The sequence below is a fragment of the Molossus molossus genome, unplaced genomic scaffold (assembly GCF_014108415.1).
Source record: "Molossus molossus isolate mMolMol1 unplaced genomic scaffold, mMolMol1.p scaffold_m16_p_20, whole genome shotgun sequence".
In the NCBI taxonomy this organism is placed as follows: Eukaryota; Metazoa; Chordata; class Mammalia; order Chiroptera; family Molossidae; genus Molossus; species Molossus molossus.
Window position 1 is genome coordinate 9,974,703 of NW_023425356.1, and position 19,092 is coordinate 9,993,794.

At 48.0% G+C, this 19,092-nt stretch overlaps 1 protein-coding gene across 1 annotated transcript; it reads right to left on the bottom strand.

Annotated features, from left to right (window-relative positions):
- Positions 1–14,099: 14,099 nt before the first annotated feature.
- On the bottom strand, positions 14,100–17,293 carry GSTM3 (glutathione S-transferase mu 3). The gene is made up of 8 exons (XM_036272489.1): positions 17,215–17,293; positions 16,792–16,867; positions 16,399–16,463; positions 15,623–15,704; positions 15,433–15,533; positions 15,017–15,112; positions 14,819–14,929; positions 14,100–14,292 (listed from the first exon to the last, which is right to left on the bottom strand). The coding sequence occupies exons 1-8, from the start codon at positions 17,263–17,265 to the stop codon at positions 14,194–14,196; spliced, it is 681 nt and encodes a 226-aa protein (XP_036128382.1). The 5' UTR covers positions 17,266–17,293; the 3' UTR covers positions 14,100–14,193.
- Positions 17,294–19,092: the final 1,799 nt, after the last annotated feature.

Genomic DNA, 19,092 nt, shown 5'->3' on the forward strand with positions numbered 1-19,092 from the left:
CATGCTCCCAGGAGGGAGAACACAGGGGTTCTTGGTCCGAAGGGTTTTAAGGGTGGAGAGTTTCGGGGAGGTCCTAGGGGAATATCTCAATAGCCTGTTCAGCTTTTCAAGTGTCCTTTCAGGGTCTAGATCACCACTGATTGATTGGTCAGCATCAGGGCAGGGGGTCATCCAATGCAGCTGGTCCTGAGGTCAGCTTGGGGTCATTTGTCTGGTTTTGCTGCTTTTCTTGGCCTGGGCCTGAGATACAACTGAAGCCTAGATGTTATCTCTAGGGAGGAAAGGTCAGGGGTCCAAACCGCATAACCAACGCTATGCTAGGGGAGAAAAGGTCACCCTGGGGGCGAGGTCCCACCCTACATTTGTCGTTTACTGGCATCCGGGGCTTTTCACTTTGGTGCCCTCTGTACCTGGCCCGTAGTCCTTGCTCTGCTCACATCTAGCTGCCTACCACAAAACAGGCAACCAAACATTTGATTGTGGTAGATCCAGCAGAGGCCCCAAGACCTGGGATTCTTTGCTGCCTTGTGACAGTGCTTGGACATTGTTCAGGGTATATCTGCCCCTTCTAGAATGGGAACACAGGACACACTGAGAACACAGCATTGGTGTCCCCTGCAGAGGTCTTTAATCACCTGTTAATTACAAGTTCCCTGCCCAGTGTTCCTCCATTATTATTGTATTAGCAGAGAAAAGCAAAGCTGATAGAGGCCCCAGGATAGCAACTTATAGAAAATAGAAGTTTATTCTTTCATGCTCCATGGGGAATAGTCCAGGCTATTGGGGCAGCCCTGCTCCATGAAGTTATTTGGGGACTAAGGCCCCTTCCTTCCTGTGATTCTGACATCCCCAGGGTGCTTCCTCATCTCCTTGGTTAAAGCAATGTCAGGATGGGGGAGGGGGAATCAGTGGAAGAAAAGGAGAAACATCTGTAACAAAAACAAAACAAAACAAGAAAAACTACGTCAGAGTATGGGAAGAAAAATAGAGAAAACCCAGGGAAACAACTTCCCACTCTGCAAGCCAGGCTGAAGTTGTATATGTCACAGTTGTTCACATTCTACTTGTGAGGTTCAGATGTGCGACTCTACCTAGATACAGGGGTAGACCATATTTCTGTTGTAACCCAGGAGAATCAACCTCAGTCAGACACAAAGTAATTTTGAATATTAGGAGCTTTATTACCTGCACAGGGACTGCAGCCCCCAGCAGACTTTCAGCCCTTTTATAATTAGGGCTAAACAAGCACTAATTAGTACAGAGAGTTAGCCAAGTGTAGTACATATGTTCTTAAAAAGGAAGCTTCAGTTTCTTATTTACAGCTGAAGACTTTTCAAATTCCCAGTGGAGGTCAAACTCCGGTTAATTTCTCACAGGGCTAAAGCTGCCTATAACATTCCCCACTGGTCTTATGTACAGATCAAATATTTGATTCCTGTTGTTCATCTAATGGCAATGAGAGGCTAGGACTAATAATTTGACAGATTGGACTCTCTCTCATGAAAATTATTAAAGGTAGCCAGGGGGACCAGTTATAGCTAAGAACCTGAATACTCTCTCTGATGACTCCTGATCTATTAGCATAAAAACAGCAAGACAGCAGTTGGAGTAGATAGGATAACTAAATATGGTCCGTCCCACTGGGGTTCAAGGTTCTCAGGGTGGTGTCTCTTCAGCCAAACCCAGTCCCCTGGGTTGTACTTCTGAGTGGGGGATGGCAGAGGCTGTCCTTCAGGTCGTTGAAGGAGCTGTCGAGTCTCGTCTCAAAGGAGTTGAATAGCCTGTAAGGACTTTAAGAGATCTCGGTTATGAAATTCAACAAGCTGTTCAGAACTAAGCTTAGGTAAAACGGGAGGGGTTCACCCAAACAATTTCAAAGAGGGTGAGTTTCCTTAGATAAGGTAAGCAAGGGGTGCGCAATAGTGCAAAGGGCAAGAGACTTACCCAATTTTTGCCTGTCTCTAAGTGTAGCTTAGTTAATGTTTCCTTTACAGTCCTATTCATCCTTTCTACTTGTCCTGAACTCTGAGGCCTGTAAATACAGTGTAATTTCCAATCTCTTAGGTGTTTGCTAGTAATTGAGATATTTTGGCAATGAATGCCAGACCACTGTCGGACCCCAGTGCTAAGGGAAGGCCAAATCGAGGGATGATCCCAGAGATGCCTGATGACGATATGAGCCGATTCCCCTTTTGTGGGGAATGCTTCAGTCTATCAATAAAGACAAGTAGATATTTGTAGTTAAATTTTCCTGGTGTCATGTCGGTGAAGTCTAATTCCCAATGTTCTCCAGGCTCGCGTTCACGGGTTCCCGAGGCTGGGGGTACGGGTGGGCCTGCGTTTACAGTTTGGCCAGCCAGAAGCGACAGGATCAGGTCTATAGGCCACTGGCCTTTTCCATGGCCCTCGGGTTTGGGTTAGGACTCCCTTTGCAATTCCTTGTTTCAGCTACAAAGAGCTGGAAAAGCTGGGTAATGTCTGGCAAGGCTAGGGCTGGAGCGGAGGTTAGGGCCCTTTTGAGTTCCTCAAATGCCTTTTGTTCTGTTCAGAGCCCTTTCCCCTAGTGCTGGAATATAGTGGTTTTGCTATTTCTGCAAAGCCTAAAATCCATAGTCAGCACTATCCAATAGCCCCTAGGAATTCCCATACTTGTCTCTTGTGGCTGGAGTAAGGATCCGGAGGATGGCTTCAATCCTGTTCGAGAGGGACCTCTTACCTTCCTTTAGTTGGTATGCGAGGTCATAGTTGAGCCTTTTTGGCCGATACTCGGTAACCCAGTTTCTGCAGCTCCTCTGGGATGGCTCGTGTCGCTTCTAGGCATTCCTGCAAGAAGAGGCTGCGAGGAGGAGGTCATCTACATGTTGCAGAAGGGTTACCTGTGGATGGCCTTCTCAGAAGCTGAGGAGGTCCCTGCTGAGAGCTTCATCAAACAGCATTGGGAGTTCTTAAATCCTTGCCAGAAAATGCCCCCTCAGGATCCGTCCATTCAAAGGAAAGGCAGGGAGAAGGCGGCATCCTTCAGGTCCAGGACCGTGTAGAAGGTCCTGGAGGGTGGTATGAGGCTCAAAAGGGTGTAAGGACACAGTAGGATGTGTGGTTTCTATCCTAATATTTACTTCACGTAAGTCCTGGACAGGGTGATAGTCTCCTGTCCTGGTTTCTTCACAGGAATGAGGGCGTGTCCCAGGCTGACTGGCAGGACCGGAGAATACCTGCCTGTAATAGTCTTCTGATATGCTTACAGCATGAAGGTTTACAAATGCACAACTTTACACCAAGGACTAAATTTGGCGGTTGGTGTGCAGCTAAGCCTGGGTGGTTAGTTTCAGCCCATACACCTGGAATTTCATCCTGCAATTTCGATCGGTTGGTCCCCAACTGTCAAAGTTACCATAGGCTCCTGAGGGCCAAGTTTGTAGGAGCCTCGGCCTCTTCATTCTTGGTCCTCAAAGAGGATGCCAAGGGAGTCATTAGCCGGTTCTCTCTCCTTCATGATCCTCTTGGGGCATTCATTCTTCCAATGTCCCTTTCCTTTACCATAAGCACATTGGTTTAAGGGGAGGCCTTCCTTTGGGGTTATTTTTCTGCCCTGAGCGACTAGTAGAATTTTAGTTAGCTGCTTTGTCTGGCTCGTTATGGGATCATCCCTGTTCTGGAAGACTTTTAGAGCAATTTCTAACAATTCACTAAGATTCTTTCCTTCAAATCCTTCTATCTTTTGTAATTTCTTTCTGATGTCTGGGGCCGACTGGGAGACAAAAGCTATGTTAACAATACGTTTATTCTCATTTGCTTCTGGGTCCAAGGGAGACGAGGTCCGGTAGGCCTCAAAGTCTTTCTAGGAAGGCTGCTGGAGATTCATCCTGCCCTGTAAAACTTCATGCATCTTATTAAAGTTTATGGGCTTCTTAGCTGCTACCCTTAGACCCCTAAGCAGAGACCGGCGATAATGGCGTAGGGCCTCCTGCCCTGCGTTGGAGTCGGGATCCCAGTTAGGGGGAAGTGTGGGGAGTTGTTCCTCTATTTCTTGGTGGGGCACTTGGGTGTCCCCTTCCCCCAAAAGGTTTTTCACCGCTTCCCTATATAGTCTCCCTCTCTTCTGACGTAAATAACGTCTGCAAAATCTGTTGACAATAGTCCCATGTCGGTTGATGGGTACGGAAAATAGTCTCCATCAAGGAGATTAATTCTTGGGGCTTCTCCAAGAAGGCGGGGTTTTGGTGTTTCCAATTGTATAAGTCACTGGTTGACAAAGGGACATAGATATAACGCTGTCCTGGAGGCGCCCCTAGCTGTGGGGGCACCTCATTGAGGCAACATTGGGACCGAGGGGTCTGGGATATCTTCCCTTTTACTGTAAGGGGTTCCTCGGCGGGTCTGCGGGGGACTATCTAAATTCGGGGGAGGAGCCGATGGAGTGCGGCCCGATTTTGGCTTTCATTTCTTTCCCCTCCATTTTTGAGGGTGCTAGGCACTTTCTTAGATAGCCCGGTTTGTCATGGGCTATATCTATCCACACATCTATATGTATTTGTTGGTCGGGGTGCGGAACCTTATATATCATAGCTCTGACAGCAAACAATAGGGAGAGGTCAAATGACCCCTCAGGTGGCCACCAAACGCCAGCCATTCTAATGCACACAGGGTCCTGAGGAAGCCTGGGTCTGCCGGCTCCCGTGGTCGCAGGAGCTTAAAGAAATCAGAGAAGTTACTCAGCAGGCACTGGAGCAGGGTTCGGGCCTTCCAGTCGGCTTGCCCCTTCTGTAGGGAAGAAAAGTAGCCAGCACACGACAACAACAACACAAGGACAGACAATAACAGACAGTGAGCGCCCACTTCCATTCACACACCAACCGAATCCGCAAGCGGATTCCCAGAAGTCGGGGAACGGCGTCCCGTCCCAACGGGGTGAGGCAGTTCTGCGACGTCCCGCCTGCCGAACCGATACAGCCCTCGAGGAAACAACCGAAAACAGACGGAAAGGGATGGTGGTTCCCTTACCTCCAGACGTCCCGGGACGGATCCAAAAAGCTCGTAGTCCAATCAAAAGCCAATTTGAGGTGAAGGATGTGGAGGCTTCCTTCCCCAGCCCGAGGAGGTCTACCCCAAAGGGAGGGGGATCTCTCGCGGTGTTCTCACGGGGGCCTCCAAATGTTGTAACCCAGGAGAATCAACCTCACTCGGACACAAAGTAATTATGAATATTTGGAGCTTTATTACCTGCACAGGGACTGCAGCCCCCAGCAGCAGACTTTCAGCCCTTTTATAATTAGGGCTAAACAAGCACTAATTAGTACAGAGAGTTAGCCAGGTGTAGTACATATGTTCTTAAAAAGGAAGCTTCAGTTTCTCCTTATTTACAGCTGAAGACTTTTCAAATTCCCAGTGGAGGTCAAACTCTGGTTAATTTCTCACGGGGCTAAAGCTGCCTGTAACAATTTCAAAAGAGTGGACTTTGGTGGCCAACTGCAGTCGCTCCCACACCCAGAAAAGTGGGGATTAAAGTTAAATTCCAGTCCAGAGGAAACCTGGAGGTTAAGCCAGTTGTTTCAAGTAGGTAGGATAGAGGGTCAGGTATTAAAGATAAGATCTTATGTTCAGATACGCCCAAGGGGAGTGGCATATCACTTCTCGTGGCTGAAACAGGAAAAGGATTTATTAGAGGTATCAGGTAGCACATGGAGTCCCTGGGGGGGTCAAGGGGTTGGCCTGGGAGTGGGCCTAATTATTTGTGGGATTGGTCTAGAGAACACCCCACAGCCATTGCTGGGTACAGATACCCGAGGTCCTGCCCCTGACCTGTGGCCCGAGGTGCAATGTCTCGCCACTGCGGTCTCAAAAATCCCAATCATTGCCAGAAAACGAATTCTCAGGGCCTGCTCCTTTAAGACTGAAGTCCTGAACACCTGTGTGCAATTTACAGAGCCTGGATCCCAGGCATATGCCGGAGCCATAGGGAGGCTGGACGAGCAAGTGAATTAGCAAAAATTAAGTTCTGCTGTGTATGATTAAAACAACAACAGTGGCTTAAAATAGGACAGATCTGAAGGTGGACAGTTAAGCACCAGCAACATTGACTTTATAGTAGCCTTAAGGACTCAGCTTCATAGTTTTCTGTTCCCTCATCCTCAGTATGAAGTCTCCATTCTCTGTCACCTCATAGCACAAAATGGCTGCTAGAGCCTCATCGCATTTGCGTTCCAAGCATCAGGAGGCTGAAAGAGGAATGGGGGCTGTTCTTCCCCTCTTAAGGAAACTTCCTGGAAATAACACAACACTTTTACTTATATAACTGTAAGGTAGCCAGGCGCCGCCGGTGGGAGGTGGGAAGAAACCGAAGAGCCAAACAGCCGAATAAGCAGAAATCGGGCTTTATTGGGTACACTCCGGGCGGGTTCACAGACTCCTGGGGTCGAGTCCGAGAAGCCGCGCCCGATGCTGGGGTTTGTGATTTTTATATCTGCGCCTGTGGCAGCGGGAACTTGTTGTTAGGGTTAGGTCCTGAGGGGCTACGCATGGGGGCCCCTGGAATGTGAGTCTATTGTCCTGGTGTTGTAGCTCACTGTCCTTAGAATCCAACTTGTCTTTAAGCTGCCCTAATTAACAACCTCAGAGACAGCAAGATGAACAATGGGGAATGTTATAGAGGGCTTTAGCCCCATAAAAATTAACCAGAGTTTGACCTTCACTGGGAATTTGAAAAGCAACATCCTTCAAGAAAAGGGAGGACAGAAACGGCCCCAAGGCCAGAGTGTCCTGCATGCTCTGTAAAGAAACTGATAGGGAGAAACTGAAGCTCCCTTTACCCCATAAAACTGTAACTGTTCAACATGTGTGTATTGCACCTGGCTAACCACTGATATCCGTCTCGAATTTGTTAGTTTTTAAAACTTGGATAATGGAATGAATAGCAGGATAGATGTATGCTGACCCAGTTCACCCAGTTCCCTTTCACCTCAGCTCCCTCCCACCTCCGTTCCCTCCTGCTTATCGCTGACTGCCTCCGCTTCTGTACAAGCAGCTTGCTGGCTCTGCTAAACTCTTGAATGACCCCTGCCCTGTATAAGCAACCCTCCCCCTGAGCTCGGGGCTGCAGTTCTCCTCTGTGTAGGTTGGCTGCAGTCCCTGCGCAGGTAATAAAACATCCCCCCAAACTGAAAAATGGAGTCTGAGTGTGGTCGATCTCCTGGGTTACAACACTGGAGCAAACAGTTCCTGGACTAGGACAGGAGAATGGGACAGGAGTTGATCTATGAGTTTGGGGCAAACAGTTCCTGAAACAGGGTGGGAGTTTAGGTTGGGTAAGCGAGGTAACGGCTGAACAGTTTGCCTGGCGCCAGTTCCCAGGCTCTCGGACAATAACTTAATCATAAAGGAAATGGTATCTTTTGCCTGAGAAGTAATGTGCCCAGCAGAAATATGACAACTAGAAGATGGGTGTTATAACCCAGTAATTCTCCATCCACTAGAAGAAGGAACCTCTCCTGAGTTCCTTGAACCCGAGTTGTTTTTGCAAAAATTCTTGAAGAGGAAGGTATGCATCAGCCATGACCACAAGGGTATTGACCATGAGCTGAACTAATCAGGAGAAGCCAGATGGGACAATGAGACATTCAAGGCTGGGATCTAATAAATGTTAAGAAATATAAAATAGACAACTTGTGCAGCTACTAACTGCTGATATCCACTTCTGTTCATGTAGCTTGCTTGCTCTGCTAAACTCTTGAGTAACTCCTGTCCTATATAAGCAACCCTCCCCCTGAGCTCGGGGCTGCAGTTCTCCTCTGTGTAGGTTGGCTGCAGTTCCTATGCAGGTAATAAAGCTCCTAATATTCAAAATTACTTTGTGTCCGAGTGAAGTTGATTCTCCTGGGTTACAACAATGGGGAGGTGAATATTGAGAGTCAGCTAATCAGCCTTCTATCTTGCGGAGGTGGTGCTCACGATGAGAAATTCCCCACCTAAAAGAAGGATGTTTCACGGATGCAGATGACAGATGCCCACCACACACATATTCTTTTCCATATGTGCATTTCCAAACAATCATTATGATACCCACCACCAGAAAATGCTCCCACCTAACATCATGCAGCCATCCCCGTACAAACAAAAACACACCCACCCTCTTTTGCCCCAAACAGAGACAACCCAAAGTGTCATCAACTACTGTGCCCACTTCCAAGTTTGGGGATCTCTGGGTAACATTCAGATTGATATTTTGAAAATGACAGACTCAAGCATAATGTCAACAAGCCCCAGTTCACCCTATATAAAAAGGTTAGGGAATGGGAGGTGGAAAAAAAGGGAAAATAAGGTGAGCTCTGTGATGTAGGAAGCAGCTGCACTCCGGTTTGCAGATGAACTGGTCTGCGTTTATTTACGATGCTCATAGGGTGCCCTCCTTTGGTGAGATGATTCAGAAGAGTTATTGTGAACCAAAGCTTTTATTTTTATTGACATCAGCCAATCTCTGGATTGGCTCTTTCGCCCCAATTCTCATCAGAACTAAGGGAAGCAACGCTTTGTGTGGGCTCCCCACAAGCACTGCCTACACAAATTGGCCTACAACACAGTCCCTGCTCTCAGGCAACTTACAGTTCAGTGGTGGAGACACATTTAAACGAGCAATAATTAGAGCTCATTGTGGTAAGTACTGATCAAGGGAAAGGTCGAATACTATGAGAACAGATTTAAAACGGGTGCATTTAAATTAGCCTGGGGAGCTGGGAGAACGTTGGTCAGGATAAAACAAATCTCAGTGGCTGAAATATGTTTTTTTTTTCTAACTCAAGCTTCGGTCCCATGTGGTCAACGGGGGCCTTGCTGTTTTGTGGTGGGCCAGAGACCCAGACTGATGGGGGCTTCAACTGGGCACCTGCTAGCTCTGTCTTCACAGCAGTCAGAAGTAGACAAAGTGGTGACACATACCTGGCTCTTAAAGACTCTGCCTGGAAATGAGTGTTTTTCACCGGCCAAAGCAAGTCACAAAGCTGCACTTAAGTTCAAGAGGGTCGGGAAGCTTTCGCAAAGGGAAGCAGCAGGAACGTGCTGACCACCGCTGACGTTTTCCACAGGTTATCAGTGCGGCCTTCCAGAGGCAGTGACTTCTGAGCTTACCTTGGGAGATGAACAGGCATTAGGCAGGCTGAGGGGCCAGGGCAAAGGCAGTGCAGGCAGAGGGAACAGCAGTAAAAAAGCACGAAGATCAAAGAGAACCTGGTGCTTTTGGATAACTTATATGTATGCATTTATATAACACAGGTCTGTTTTAGGGGCTCTAGAAAGAGTACGTCTCATGACAACCCAGTGGAGGAGGGTTCATTGATCAGAGGGCAGGGAGCCAGTTTATTGCAGCAGAGCCAGGATCGGAACCCAAGCAGTCTGACTCCAGCATCTGTGTGGCTCCCCAGGGAATTCAGAAAGGCCGGAACCCGTGTTCCAGGACAGGGGCAGGCGGCACCCACCAAGGGATGTAGCTAGACAGGAAGTGGAGAGATTATGGAGGATTTTGTAAACTGGAAGAGATTGTTGCCCTCCCACAGAGGCTTAAGAATCCATTAATTGTATTTAAGCAGGAGACTGACATGAGCAAATGAAAAAAAAAAATGTTTTTATTGATTTTTTAGAGAAAGAAGAAAGGAGAGAGAAATATTGATATGAGAAACATCGATTGGCAGCCTCTTGCACGCCCCCTACTGGGGATCAAGTCTGAAACCTGGGCATGTGCCCTGACTGGGAATGGAACCAGCGCCTCTCAGTCCATGGGACCACACTCAGTCCACTGAGCCACACTGGCTGGGCAGACAGTAAATTTGCACATTGGAAAAATCACTGACTAAACACCAGTTCTTTCCTTCAGAACCCCTAAACCCCTTCATATCGGTGCGGCTCACTGCTCAACCTAGCCCTGCTGCTGAAGGATAAGGGATGTGCAATTTCTCTTCGAAGCCCAGGCACCGGTGTTCTAAGCCCTTAAGCTGGCTCGAAAGGCAGAGCCATGTCCATACATGTCAGTGGCTCACATTCCACCCATCCCATCAGTGAAACAACACAACTCATTTTTCTCGAGTCACATAAACTATCGCCTTTTGAACTGGAAATGCCTAATCCAGTCACTTAGCCTTCAACAAGGAATACAAAGTAGCATCTCTAATGCTTTTGTGGGGAACTGCTCCTATCGCATTTTTAAATAGCTCTTACTGATGGTGTTTGCACAAAGCCATCACTAGTATACTTAATTTCTCAACATTTGTGTGGTGTCTGAGCCTCTGGGATGATAGGGTGTCCACTTCTCTTCCTGGCTTGAAGGCAGCTACTGTGACAGCATTCTCTTCTTGGCCCATGTTGAGTCAGAGTTGGGGGTCCAAGGTCTGGGGGAAGCACATCTCCTGTGGGATGGATCCGTTCTCAGCGCCTTTCCCGGCTTTCCGGGTCGTCAAGGTCATTGTTTTTAAAGAACTGTTAAGTGGATTTTCACTCACAAACCTGGTAACTAGAAAAAGCTGAAACATGTAATTTGTTTATTGTCTATCTGGAATTCATGGGATATACATTCCACCTGCAGATCTGAGCTTTTTAAACTGCTCCCTTCCAATTGCCATGTTGCTGTCTTCTGTCATCTGCCTTTTCCAGAACTCTTTTCACAGAGCCGATTTCCTGTTTGCCTGCCTTCTTCCTGTGGTGAACAGACTATGATGGCCCCCATAATCCCACCTTCTGGTACTCATGGCCCTATGAAATCCTCTCCCTTGAGTGTGAGCAGGACCACACTAATGGAATACAGCAAGGGTGATGGGATGTTTGCATTCCCTTTCATAGGGCTGTAGTGTCTCCCCAGGCAGCCATCCCCCTTACTGGTTTGGATGAATCAAGAGGTCCCCCTTGCAAAGAACTGAGGGTGGCCTCCAGCTGGTAGCCAGCAGGAACCTGGAGCTCTCTGTCCAACAGGTCAGAAGGAACTGAATTCCATCAACAATCCTGTGAACTCAGAAAGCCGATCCTTCCCCCATTGAGCCTTGAGATGAGACCCGAGCCCTGGCTGACACTTGAAGCTCAGCTTTCAGATGGGACCCTGAAGCGGGGGACCCTGTGCAACTGTGCCCTGACTCCTAACCCACAAAAACTGTAAAATAATGTGTGTGGGTTTAAGCTGCTAAATTAGTGGTACTATTGTTACACAGCAAAAAATAATACATTCCCTTTCAGATTTCTGATCATATCCTTTTATCCAGTTATCCAGTTACAGCTGTATCCTCAACCTCTCTGCCCCACTCTACAAGGCCTTAGGGCACACTTCGCTCTCACACTGTGGAAATTCACCTCGGTAGCTATCAGAGGGCAGAGAAACTCCCAGCTTTACATCTTCTGGCCAAAGGCTTCCTGGACTCCAGACACTGGCCTGGATATCTGACTACTGGTAGCAAAAGGTGGGAGTTGAACTGAATGCTTGTCTTGTGTTTGTACTAATCCCTCCTGAGGCAGCCCTCCTGACATCACCTGGTCCCCTGGGCACCGAGGTCCTCTGTCCTTCTCTCCCTAGAGAGATCTTTGTCTCCTGGTCATCAGGGTACAGAAATCTGGCCCTCAGGTCACTGTTGTAGGCTGAAAACTACTCAAAGACTTTGCATATGGAGGGTGGTGCCAATTCAATCTCTACAGCAATCAGTTTCCCTTAAGTCTGCATTTTTTTCTTAAAACTAGCTTCTATTACACAGTAATACATGAATGTATTTCCCCAGTTAAAAAAGAAAAAAGAGTCCTGCCGGTGGGACCCATGCACCAAGAGGTTGCCGGTTCGATTCCTAGTCAGGACACATGCCCAGGTTGGGGGCCAATCCCCAGTGGGGGGCATGCAGGAGGCGGCCAATCTCTCTCTCTCTCTCTTACTTCCTTTCTCTCTAAAATCAATAATAAAAAAATTGTTTTTTAAAGAAAAAGAAAAACAAGAACTCCTTAGCATCTCTCTAAAGTCTCCTTTAACTCCATCTGGAGCTTGGGCCCTTCTCCCAAGCCTTCTTGTTAGTTAGGGGTGCCAGACCTTTTTCTATGCGTTCCACTTACAGAAATGTATCTACAGAAAATGCTTACCTTAAGGTTTACCTTCTTAAAACATAAAAGGTTTTATATTGCACATATTAATCTGCATTCTAATTTAAAAATTTCAGCATGTCTCAGGGATCTTCCCACACTAGCTCATACAGTTCAGTCTCATTCTTTAATTCCCTTTTGGCACCCAGCCGGTGTGGCTCGGCAGATTGAACAGTCCCATGGACTGAGAGGTTTCAGTTGGATTCACAGTTAGGGTACATGCCCAGGTTGCAGGCTCGATCCCCAGTAGAGGGCGTGCAGGAGGCAGCCAATCTGTTTCTCATGTCAAAGTTTCTATCTCTCCCTCCCTCTCTAAAAAATCAGTAAACACATATATTTTTTGTTGTTGTTGTTCAGATAGAGCCGGAGGGAGGGAGGGAGGGAGAGAGAGAGAGAGAGAGAGAGAGAGAGAGAGAGATCAACGTGAAAGCTACACATTGAGTGGCTGCCACCTGCATGACCCAACCAGGGCCGGGGACAAACTGCAACTGAGGTACATGCCCTTAGCAGGAACCAAACCCGGGTCTTTCTGGACCGCAGGCCGACTCTCCAACCTCTGAGCCAAACCGGCCAGGGCAGGTGTGTGTTTTTAATAGAATGGAATTATTGGGTCACTGGATATCACTTGATTTTTAGAAGATATTGACAAATTGTCCTCCAAAGTAGCGACACCCATTTCTAAGTTCCCCAGAAGGAAATGCGTATCATTTTCCCAAACCTTGCCGATACTTGTAAACTTTTGACTTCTTGTTCATCTGAAAAATGGAAAAATAGCCTCTATCATAATTTACAGTTCCTTGGATTATAAACATTGGGGGGTTATGAATAGATTTCTATTCCTGTAAATTGTTTGTTCATAGATTTTTGTCCATTTTTATTTTTATTTATTTTTTTATCCTCACCTAAGAACATTTTTCCATTTTTTGTTCAGATAAAGTGGGAGGGAGGGAGAGGAAGAGAGAAACATCGATGTGAAAGGGACACATCGAGTGGCTGCCACCTGTACGACCCAACCAGGGCCAGGGACAAACTGCAACCGAGGTACATGCCCTTAGCGGGAACCGAACCCAGGTCTCTGGACCGCAGGCCGACGCTCTAACTGCTGAGCCAAATTGGCCAGGGCAATTTTTGTCCATTTTTAAAAATTGAGTTGTCTTCATGATTCATAGGAGTCCTTTATAAGGTCTTTGAATGGGTCCTTAGTTTTCATCTCACTTGTTGAATTTTATTCTTTGCTCACTATCATGAAAGTTTTAAAAACTTGATACTGTTAGCCTGGCTGGTGTGGCTCAGTGGTGCACTCATGCACCAAGAGGTCACCGATTCGATTCCCTGTCAGGACACATGCCCAGGTTGTGGGCCTGATCCCCAGTAGGGGGTGTGCAGGAGGCGGCCAATCAATGTTCTCTCTCATCTATGTTTCTATTTCTCTCTCCCTCTCCATTCCTCTCTCTCTAAAATCAATAAAGAAAACAAAAGTTAAAAATATATAAAAAAATAAAAACTTGATACTGTTCAAGTTTTTCCTATGGCTTTTCTTTTTGTCTTTCCCTACCCTCTGATCACAAATACCCTTCATTAATACTTCTCCAGCTTTGGAGTGAGTAGTGTGAAGTAGGGTTCTATTATTTTCAATTGCTAAGCAATTGTCCCAATCGTGTTTGTTGGTTAGCCCACTGGTTTGAAATACTGTTGACATCACCCTAAATTCCCATAGATAGGGGTGTGTTTCTGAACTTGTTCACAGCACCATAGTTTTACTCGATGTCACCACCAGGTTGTCACAGGGGCTTCAGTCCTATGTAACACGCCTGTTCTCTACAACTGTGCAATCTCACCTTTATTTCTAGTGCTCACCCTCAAGGCGTGGGCAAGACCCTCTAGCTGCTGAATGCCATTGGGGGTGAGTGTCAATGTTGCAGGGACTGAGTCACATCTCGGTAATTTTCCACATATCCTCATTCTTCTCCGGCCTTTACTCCCAAGAGAAATCCAGCAGGACACCAGTAGCTTAAGTGCTATTTATTGAAAAGAGCAGAGAAGAAAGCATCACAGGTGCCCTGGGGGCAGGAGGGGCAGAAAAAGCAGTGCAAGTAGGCCTCCTGCTCAGCATATTCTCTTGTTGCCCCACTGGGCCATCTTGTTGTTTATGGGCATCTTGAAGAAGCGGTCAGACTGCATGTAGGCAGCAATCTTCTCCAAAGCCTGAAGGGAAAGCACACCAGACCTTGTAAGACTAGCGCAGCCCAACAGACCCATTTCAAACCAGTGACACTCACATGCTGCCTGTCCTCCCCACCCTTTCTTTCTTTTCTTTTTAAAATTTTTTTTTCTTTATTGAATTAGAGAAGAAGGGAGAGGGAGACAGAGATAGAAACATCGATGAGAGAGAACATCGATTGGCCACCTCCTGCATGCCCCACACTAGGGATTTGGCCCACAACCTGGGCATGTGCCCTGACCAGGAATCGAACTGGTGACCTCTTAGTGCATGAGTCTACGCTCAACCACTGAACCGCACCGGCCAGGCACCCCCACCATTTCTTGTAGACAATGACTGCAGGATATAGAAGCCAGGCCCTTCCCAAGACTTAAAGGTCTGGAGGTACCCAACCATTGATCCCTTTAGTCAAAAGCTGGTGTTGGGCAAGAATCTATCACAGTGAGGTCCCTTGGGGCCCAGGGGAGTCTGAGTGTTTTGTAAGAGAAAGGTGCAGGGAGCATCCATCACCTCAAAACGGCACATGAAAGCCTTCAGATTTGGAAATTCATCCAGGCACTTGGGCTCAAACATACGGTTCTGATCTAAGACATCGTAGGTGAGGAAATCCACAAAGGTGAGCTAGAGGGACAATTAAGATGGTGAGGTCTGGGGAGTTCATCAGCACCACAGAGATAAAAGTATCTTCTCCCTTTCCTTTCTTTGTACCTTTTCCCCTGCAAACCATGAGAATTTCCCCAGGAACAAGGAGAATTGTTTCAGTTGTCCAGGTAGCTGGTCCAAGTACTGAGGCTTCAATTTTTCCTGGGAGAGAGTGAGAACAGCTGTCACTGTACTCATAGCTATCAGGGCCGGGGCCAGGGGTGGACGCTCAGCGGTGCCTTCTCCAGGTGCGTTCCTCTCTCACTGCCTTCGGTGGGGATGGCAGGATGGAAGGGAGGGGTTTGGAAAGGAAGAGACGCCAACACCAGAGTTATACGACAAACAAACCCCCACCAAATAGGAGTTCTGTTCTCTATTCTGACAGATTGGGTTGGGGAGGTAGCAGCAACAGAATGGAGAATTAACCTTAGGTTCCTGAAAGCTCCTTTCCTGGTGCCTGCCTGCCTGCTGAGGAAACTCACATGGTCAGAGTTGTAGCAGAGTCGAGCCAGTTGCAGGCGGAAATCCATGATCTGGTTCTCCATGATGTCCACTCGAATCTTTTCTTCTTCAGTGTCGCCACCTGTAGGCCAAACAACAAGAAATCACTCTTGGCATATCCACTCCCAGGTGAGCACCAGCCTTCTCCCTCGCCGACCCTACCCTACTCACACATATTGTGCTTGCGAGCAATGTAGCGCAAGATGGCGTTGCTCTGGGTGATCTTATTCTTACCGTCCATGAGGTAGGGCAGCTGGAAATAAAAGGACAAATGAACAACCTGACTCTGTCTCCTGGGAAGATGAGACTTGCAGGGAAGATGCTGTGTTAGGAGGAAGAAGCAAGTAAGTAGAAGGTAGTGATTGGGTCCCTACCTGAATTTAGACAAGGGTTCTTAATCTCTGTGTGTGTGTGTGTGTGTGTGCGCGCGTGCCCGCCCGCACGCGCACGCCTCTTGCACCCTTTTGCAGAATAGTTTTTTAAATGCATTAAGCAAATTACATATATTTACACAATTTATAGAAACATTAAGAAACAAAGTTGTAACAGAGTAATATGTGTCTATTAGTGAATTAAATAAGAAGCAGGTGGAATAACTACCACAATTTCAAAGCATGAAGAATGTAAATATTTATTTATAATATCTACAACATATCCAATAGAATATGAAAATATCTGATTTCTACTAGTGACAAAGTCACAGACATGGCTAAAAACTAGTGCCACTTATTGCCTATACTCACAATAGAAGGAGCTGCTAACTTGTAGTTAGTGATTAATGGAAATAAAAATAAATCGTTCTCCATTCAAGATCAAGAACCCCTGAATTTTATTTATTCTATCCTGGTTGAGAGCCGTTATTCTAGATTCCCTCTAGACCAGAGAGGGAAGAAGCAAAGATAGACATGACAGCCTTCCCTTTTGCCCCCTTCTCTTAAACCACCTACGTTAGGAAAGTCCAGGTCTAGCTTGAATTTCACATCCAGCCATTGGCTTCTATCATAGTCAGGAGCTGTAAGAGAGAGAATGAAGCGGGACCCAACCTCCTTAATATCCCACCTGAGGCCAGTGGAAAGATCTAAAGAAATAACATAGTCTAGATAACTCACATTCCCAGGCCCCCAATACTGAACCATTTAATTTCTGGAACCGATTAAATTAAGCGTTAAGACTGGGTTGGGCAGAGGAAGAATCCCAGCTCTGGATAAGAGCTTCCAGGTGACCTGACACTAGTCCCACCCCACTCTGGAGTGATGCCACTTCGGGACACAAGACGACAGGGACTGTGGAGGGCCCGCCTGGCCGAGCGCGGCGGCACACGGCACCCAGAGCGGCCTTACCTCCCCCGCAGATGTACCGTTTCTCCTCGTACGAGGTCCCCGTGAACTCCAGGAGCAGGCGGATGGCGTGGGCCAGCTGGGGAAGACAGCCCCGGGTCGGCGCCTGCGCAGCTCCCACCGACCCCAACCGCAGCCCGCCAACGTCCCCCACCCGAAGCCCTGCATCCCGCCTTGATGGTCGTTAAGGCACGCCCGGGACCAGCCCCGGCAGCTGGCCGTCCTCAGCCCCTCTCCGCGGGGCCCGGGACCCCAGGGGAGGGGCAGGGGTCGGCCTGGGCGGCTGGGAGGTTGGCGGGGATGGCGCGTCGCAGCGAGGGAGGCTGGGCTCCGAAGAGAGCCCCTTCTCGGGGACACCGTTGGCCCTGAGACCCCAGCCGTCTCTGCGTCCATCTCCCTGACCATCGCCGTCCAGAGGGCACTCACCCCGCGAATATCCCAGTAACCCAGAACCATAGCGGACTTAGACGAGGACATGGTGGTGCTGTTTCGGTACCTCTGGGACGCGAGGTGGAGCGCGAAAGGGCGGGGCTTTATACCCGACGTGAGTGGGCGGGGCCAACGTGGGCCCTGACCACGCCCCCTCGGTCCGGGTTCCCCCTCCTAACGCGAGTCCACGGGGCCAAGCGCAGGCACGACTTCTGCAGTCCCGTGGGATCTGCGGCCCGCGAGGCGAGACCCGGGAGGGGAGCAACATGCGCGCTGGGGGACCTGGGTTTGGGACTGGGATCCCCCGGAGTGGAAGCCGCGCGCCGTTAATAGAGCCAGTCAGGGTGGGAAGAGCGCCAACAGCCCAAGCAGTGAGGGCCCGGGAGAGTGAGATTCACACTGTAAATATTTACCCAGTGGGGTGGGGGTCGAAGGAAGATGGGCAAGACCGTGGCACTGACCACCAGGAAATGTTGTGCATCCTTGGTGTGCATGATGTTGGTGGGCGGGCAGGGGTCCAGAGCTACTCACAAGTTTCCTGGCCCCGGGGTCTACACAGCATGGCCACTTAGGACCCGAAGTCCCTACCCCCCGTCGCCCGGGAGTGGGAAATCATATTTCTCCATTAGTCTGGCTGAAGCAAGGTTGGAACTTTTAACAAGGATGTTTCACTAAAAGAAGAAAGGAAAAAAGTACAACCCAGAGTAACAGATAAATTAATAATGCCCGAATCTCTCCTCCCAAGATAACAAAAGGCCAGTCACAAATTAACTTGAGGTATAAGACTAACATTCATTGAATACTGATGATATGCCAGGTAATCAATCATCTAGATTTTCAAATACGTTAGTTAACTTTTCTGATTAACTTTTGCCCTTGACAGTGAGACTTTGAGGGTCTCACCTGTTTTCTCTTTTGTGAGGGACAAGAGATGATTTTCTGAGGGAATGACATAGGCAGGCTAAAACTAGGGTAATCCGGGGCCTAGGCAATGTTAAGGTCCTAGACAAATTCAGCTAAGAGATACTTACGGAAACATCTCAAGAACCCCGAAGAGGCCCTTGATCCACAGGTACATCAAGCCTTATGTGTAGACTGAATCAGTAAAAGTACAAACTCTGTTATGTTGGGGAAGGGGAGAGGGGGAAGTCCATGACATTTATGAGATTAAAGACTGGTGTATACTAAATCCTAGAAACCACAGACGGTCCCAAACTCTTCACTTACCTTTGAGAAAATGCCTTGCCAACCAGTTGGTGGACTTTGACTTCCAGTCCAATGTTCCCTGTACTCTCCACTAGAGATAAGCTGGGGAGGAAGCTCAAGGTTGGCTCACCCAACAGGAAGGAACAAAAGTTGTAGAAGAGGAAACTACCAAGTAGAGTCTGGAGCACCTGACATGCTTATTAGTGCTTCCCTGAACCATCAGCCTATACGGCTGATCAAAACCTACCACTGTCAACAGCCCTGGCACTCTTTGCTCCTGTGAAGTGTTGTGCCCTCGGCTCTGCTGGGTGCTTTGGAATATATTGGGAGAAATGTACATAGGACAAAGATGGTTAGCATAGCCTTTATTTGGGAGTTTGTTTAGAAAGAAGGGAAGCAGAGCTTGGGCCATAATTCTCAAATTCTGACTCTCCAGGTTGCAGTGGGAACTCCCACTCATATTCAGTCCGGTCCAGTGGTGGATATAGGGCTGCTGTGTCATGCCGTGACGTCCTAGCTCCTCCTGCCTCCCTGCCTTTGGCCCCCATCAGGCCCAGAAGAAGCTGCAAAGGAGGCACACGCCAAGCTTGAAGATGCTTTTATTGAGGAGGAGAGGGCTAAACAGAATCCTGACAAATCTAGGCATACGTGCTCCAGGCTTAGGACGGA

Excerpts from the sequence above, each read along its gene's own strand:
- GSTM3 (XM_036272489.1), bottom strand. The coding sequence starts at position 17,265 with ATGTCCTCGTCTAAGTCCGCTATGGTTCTGGGTTACTGGGATATTCGC. Across the intron at positions 15,705-16,398 it reads TAGACCTGGACTTTCCTAAC|CTGCCCTACCTCATGGACGG; the intron begins GTAGGTGGTTTA and ends TTTTATTTCCAG. Across the intron at positions 14,930-15,016 it reads CATGGTTTGCAGGGGAAAAG|CTCACCTTTGTGGATTTCCT; the intron begins GTACAAAGAAAG and ends TTGTCCCTCTAG.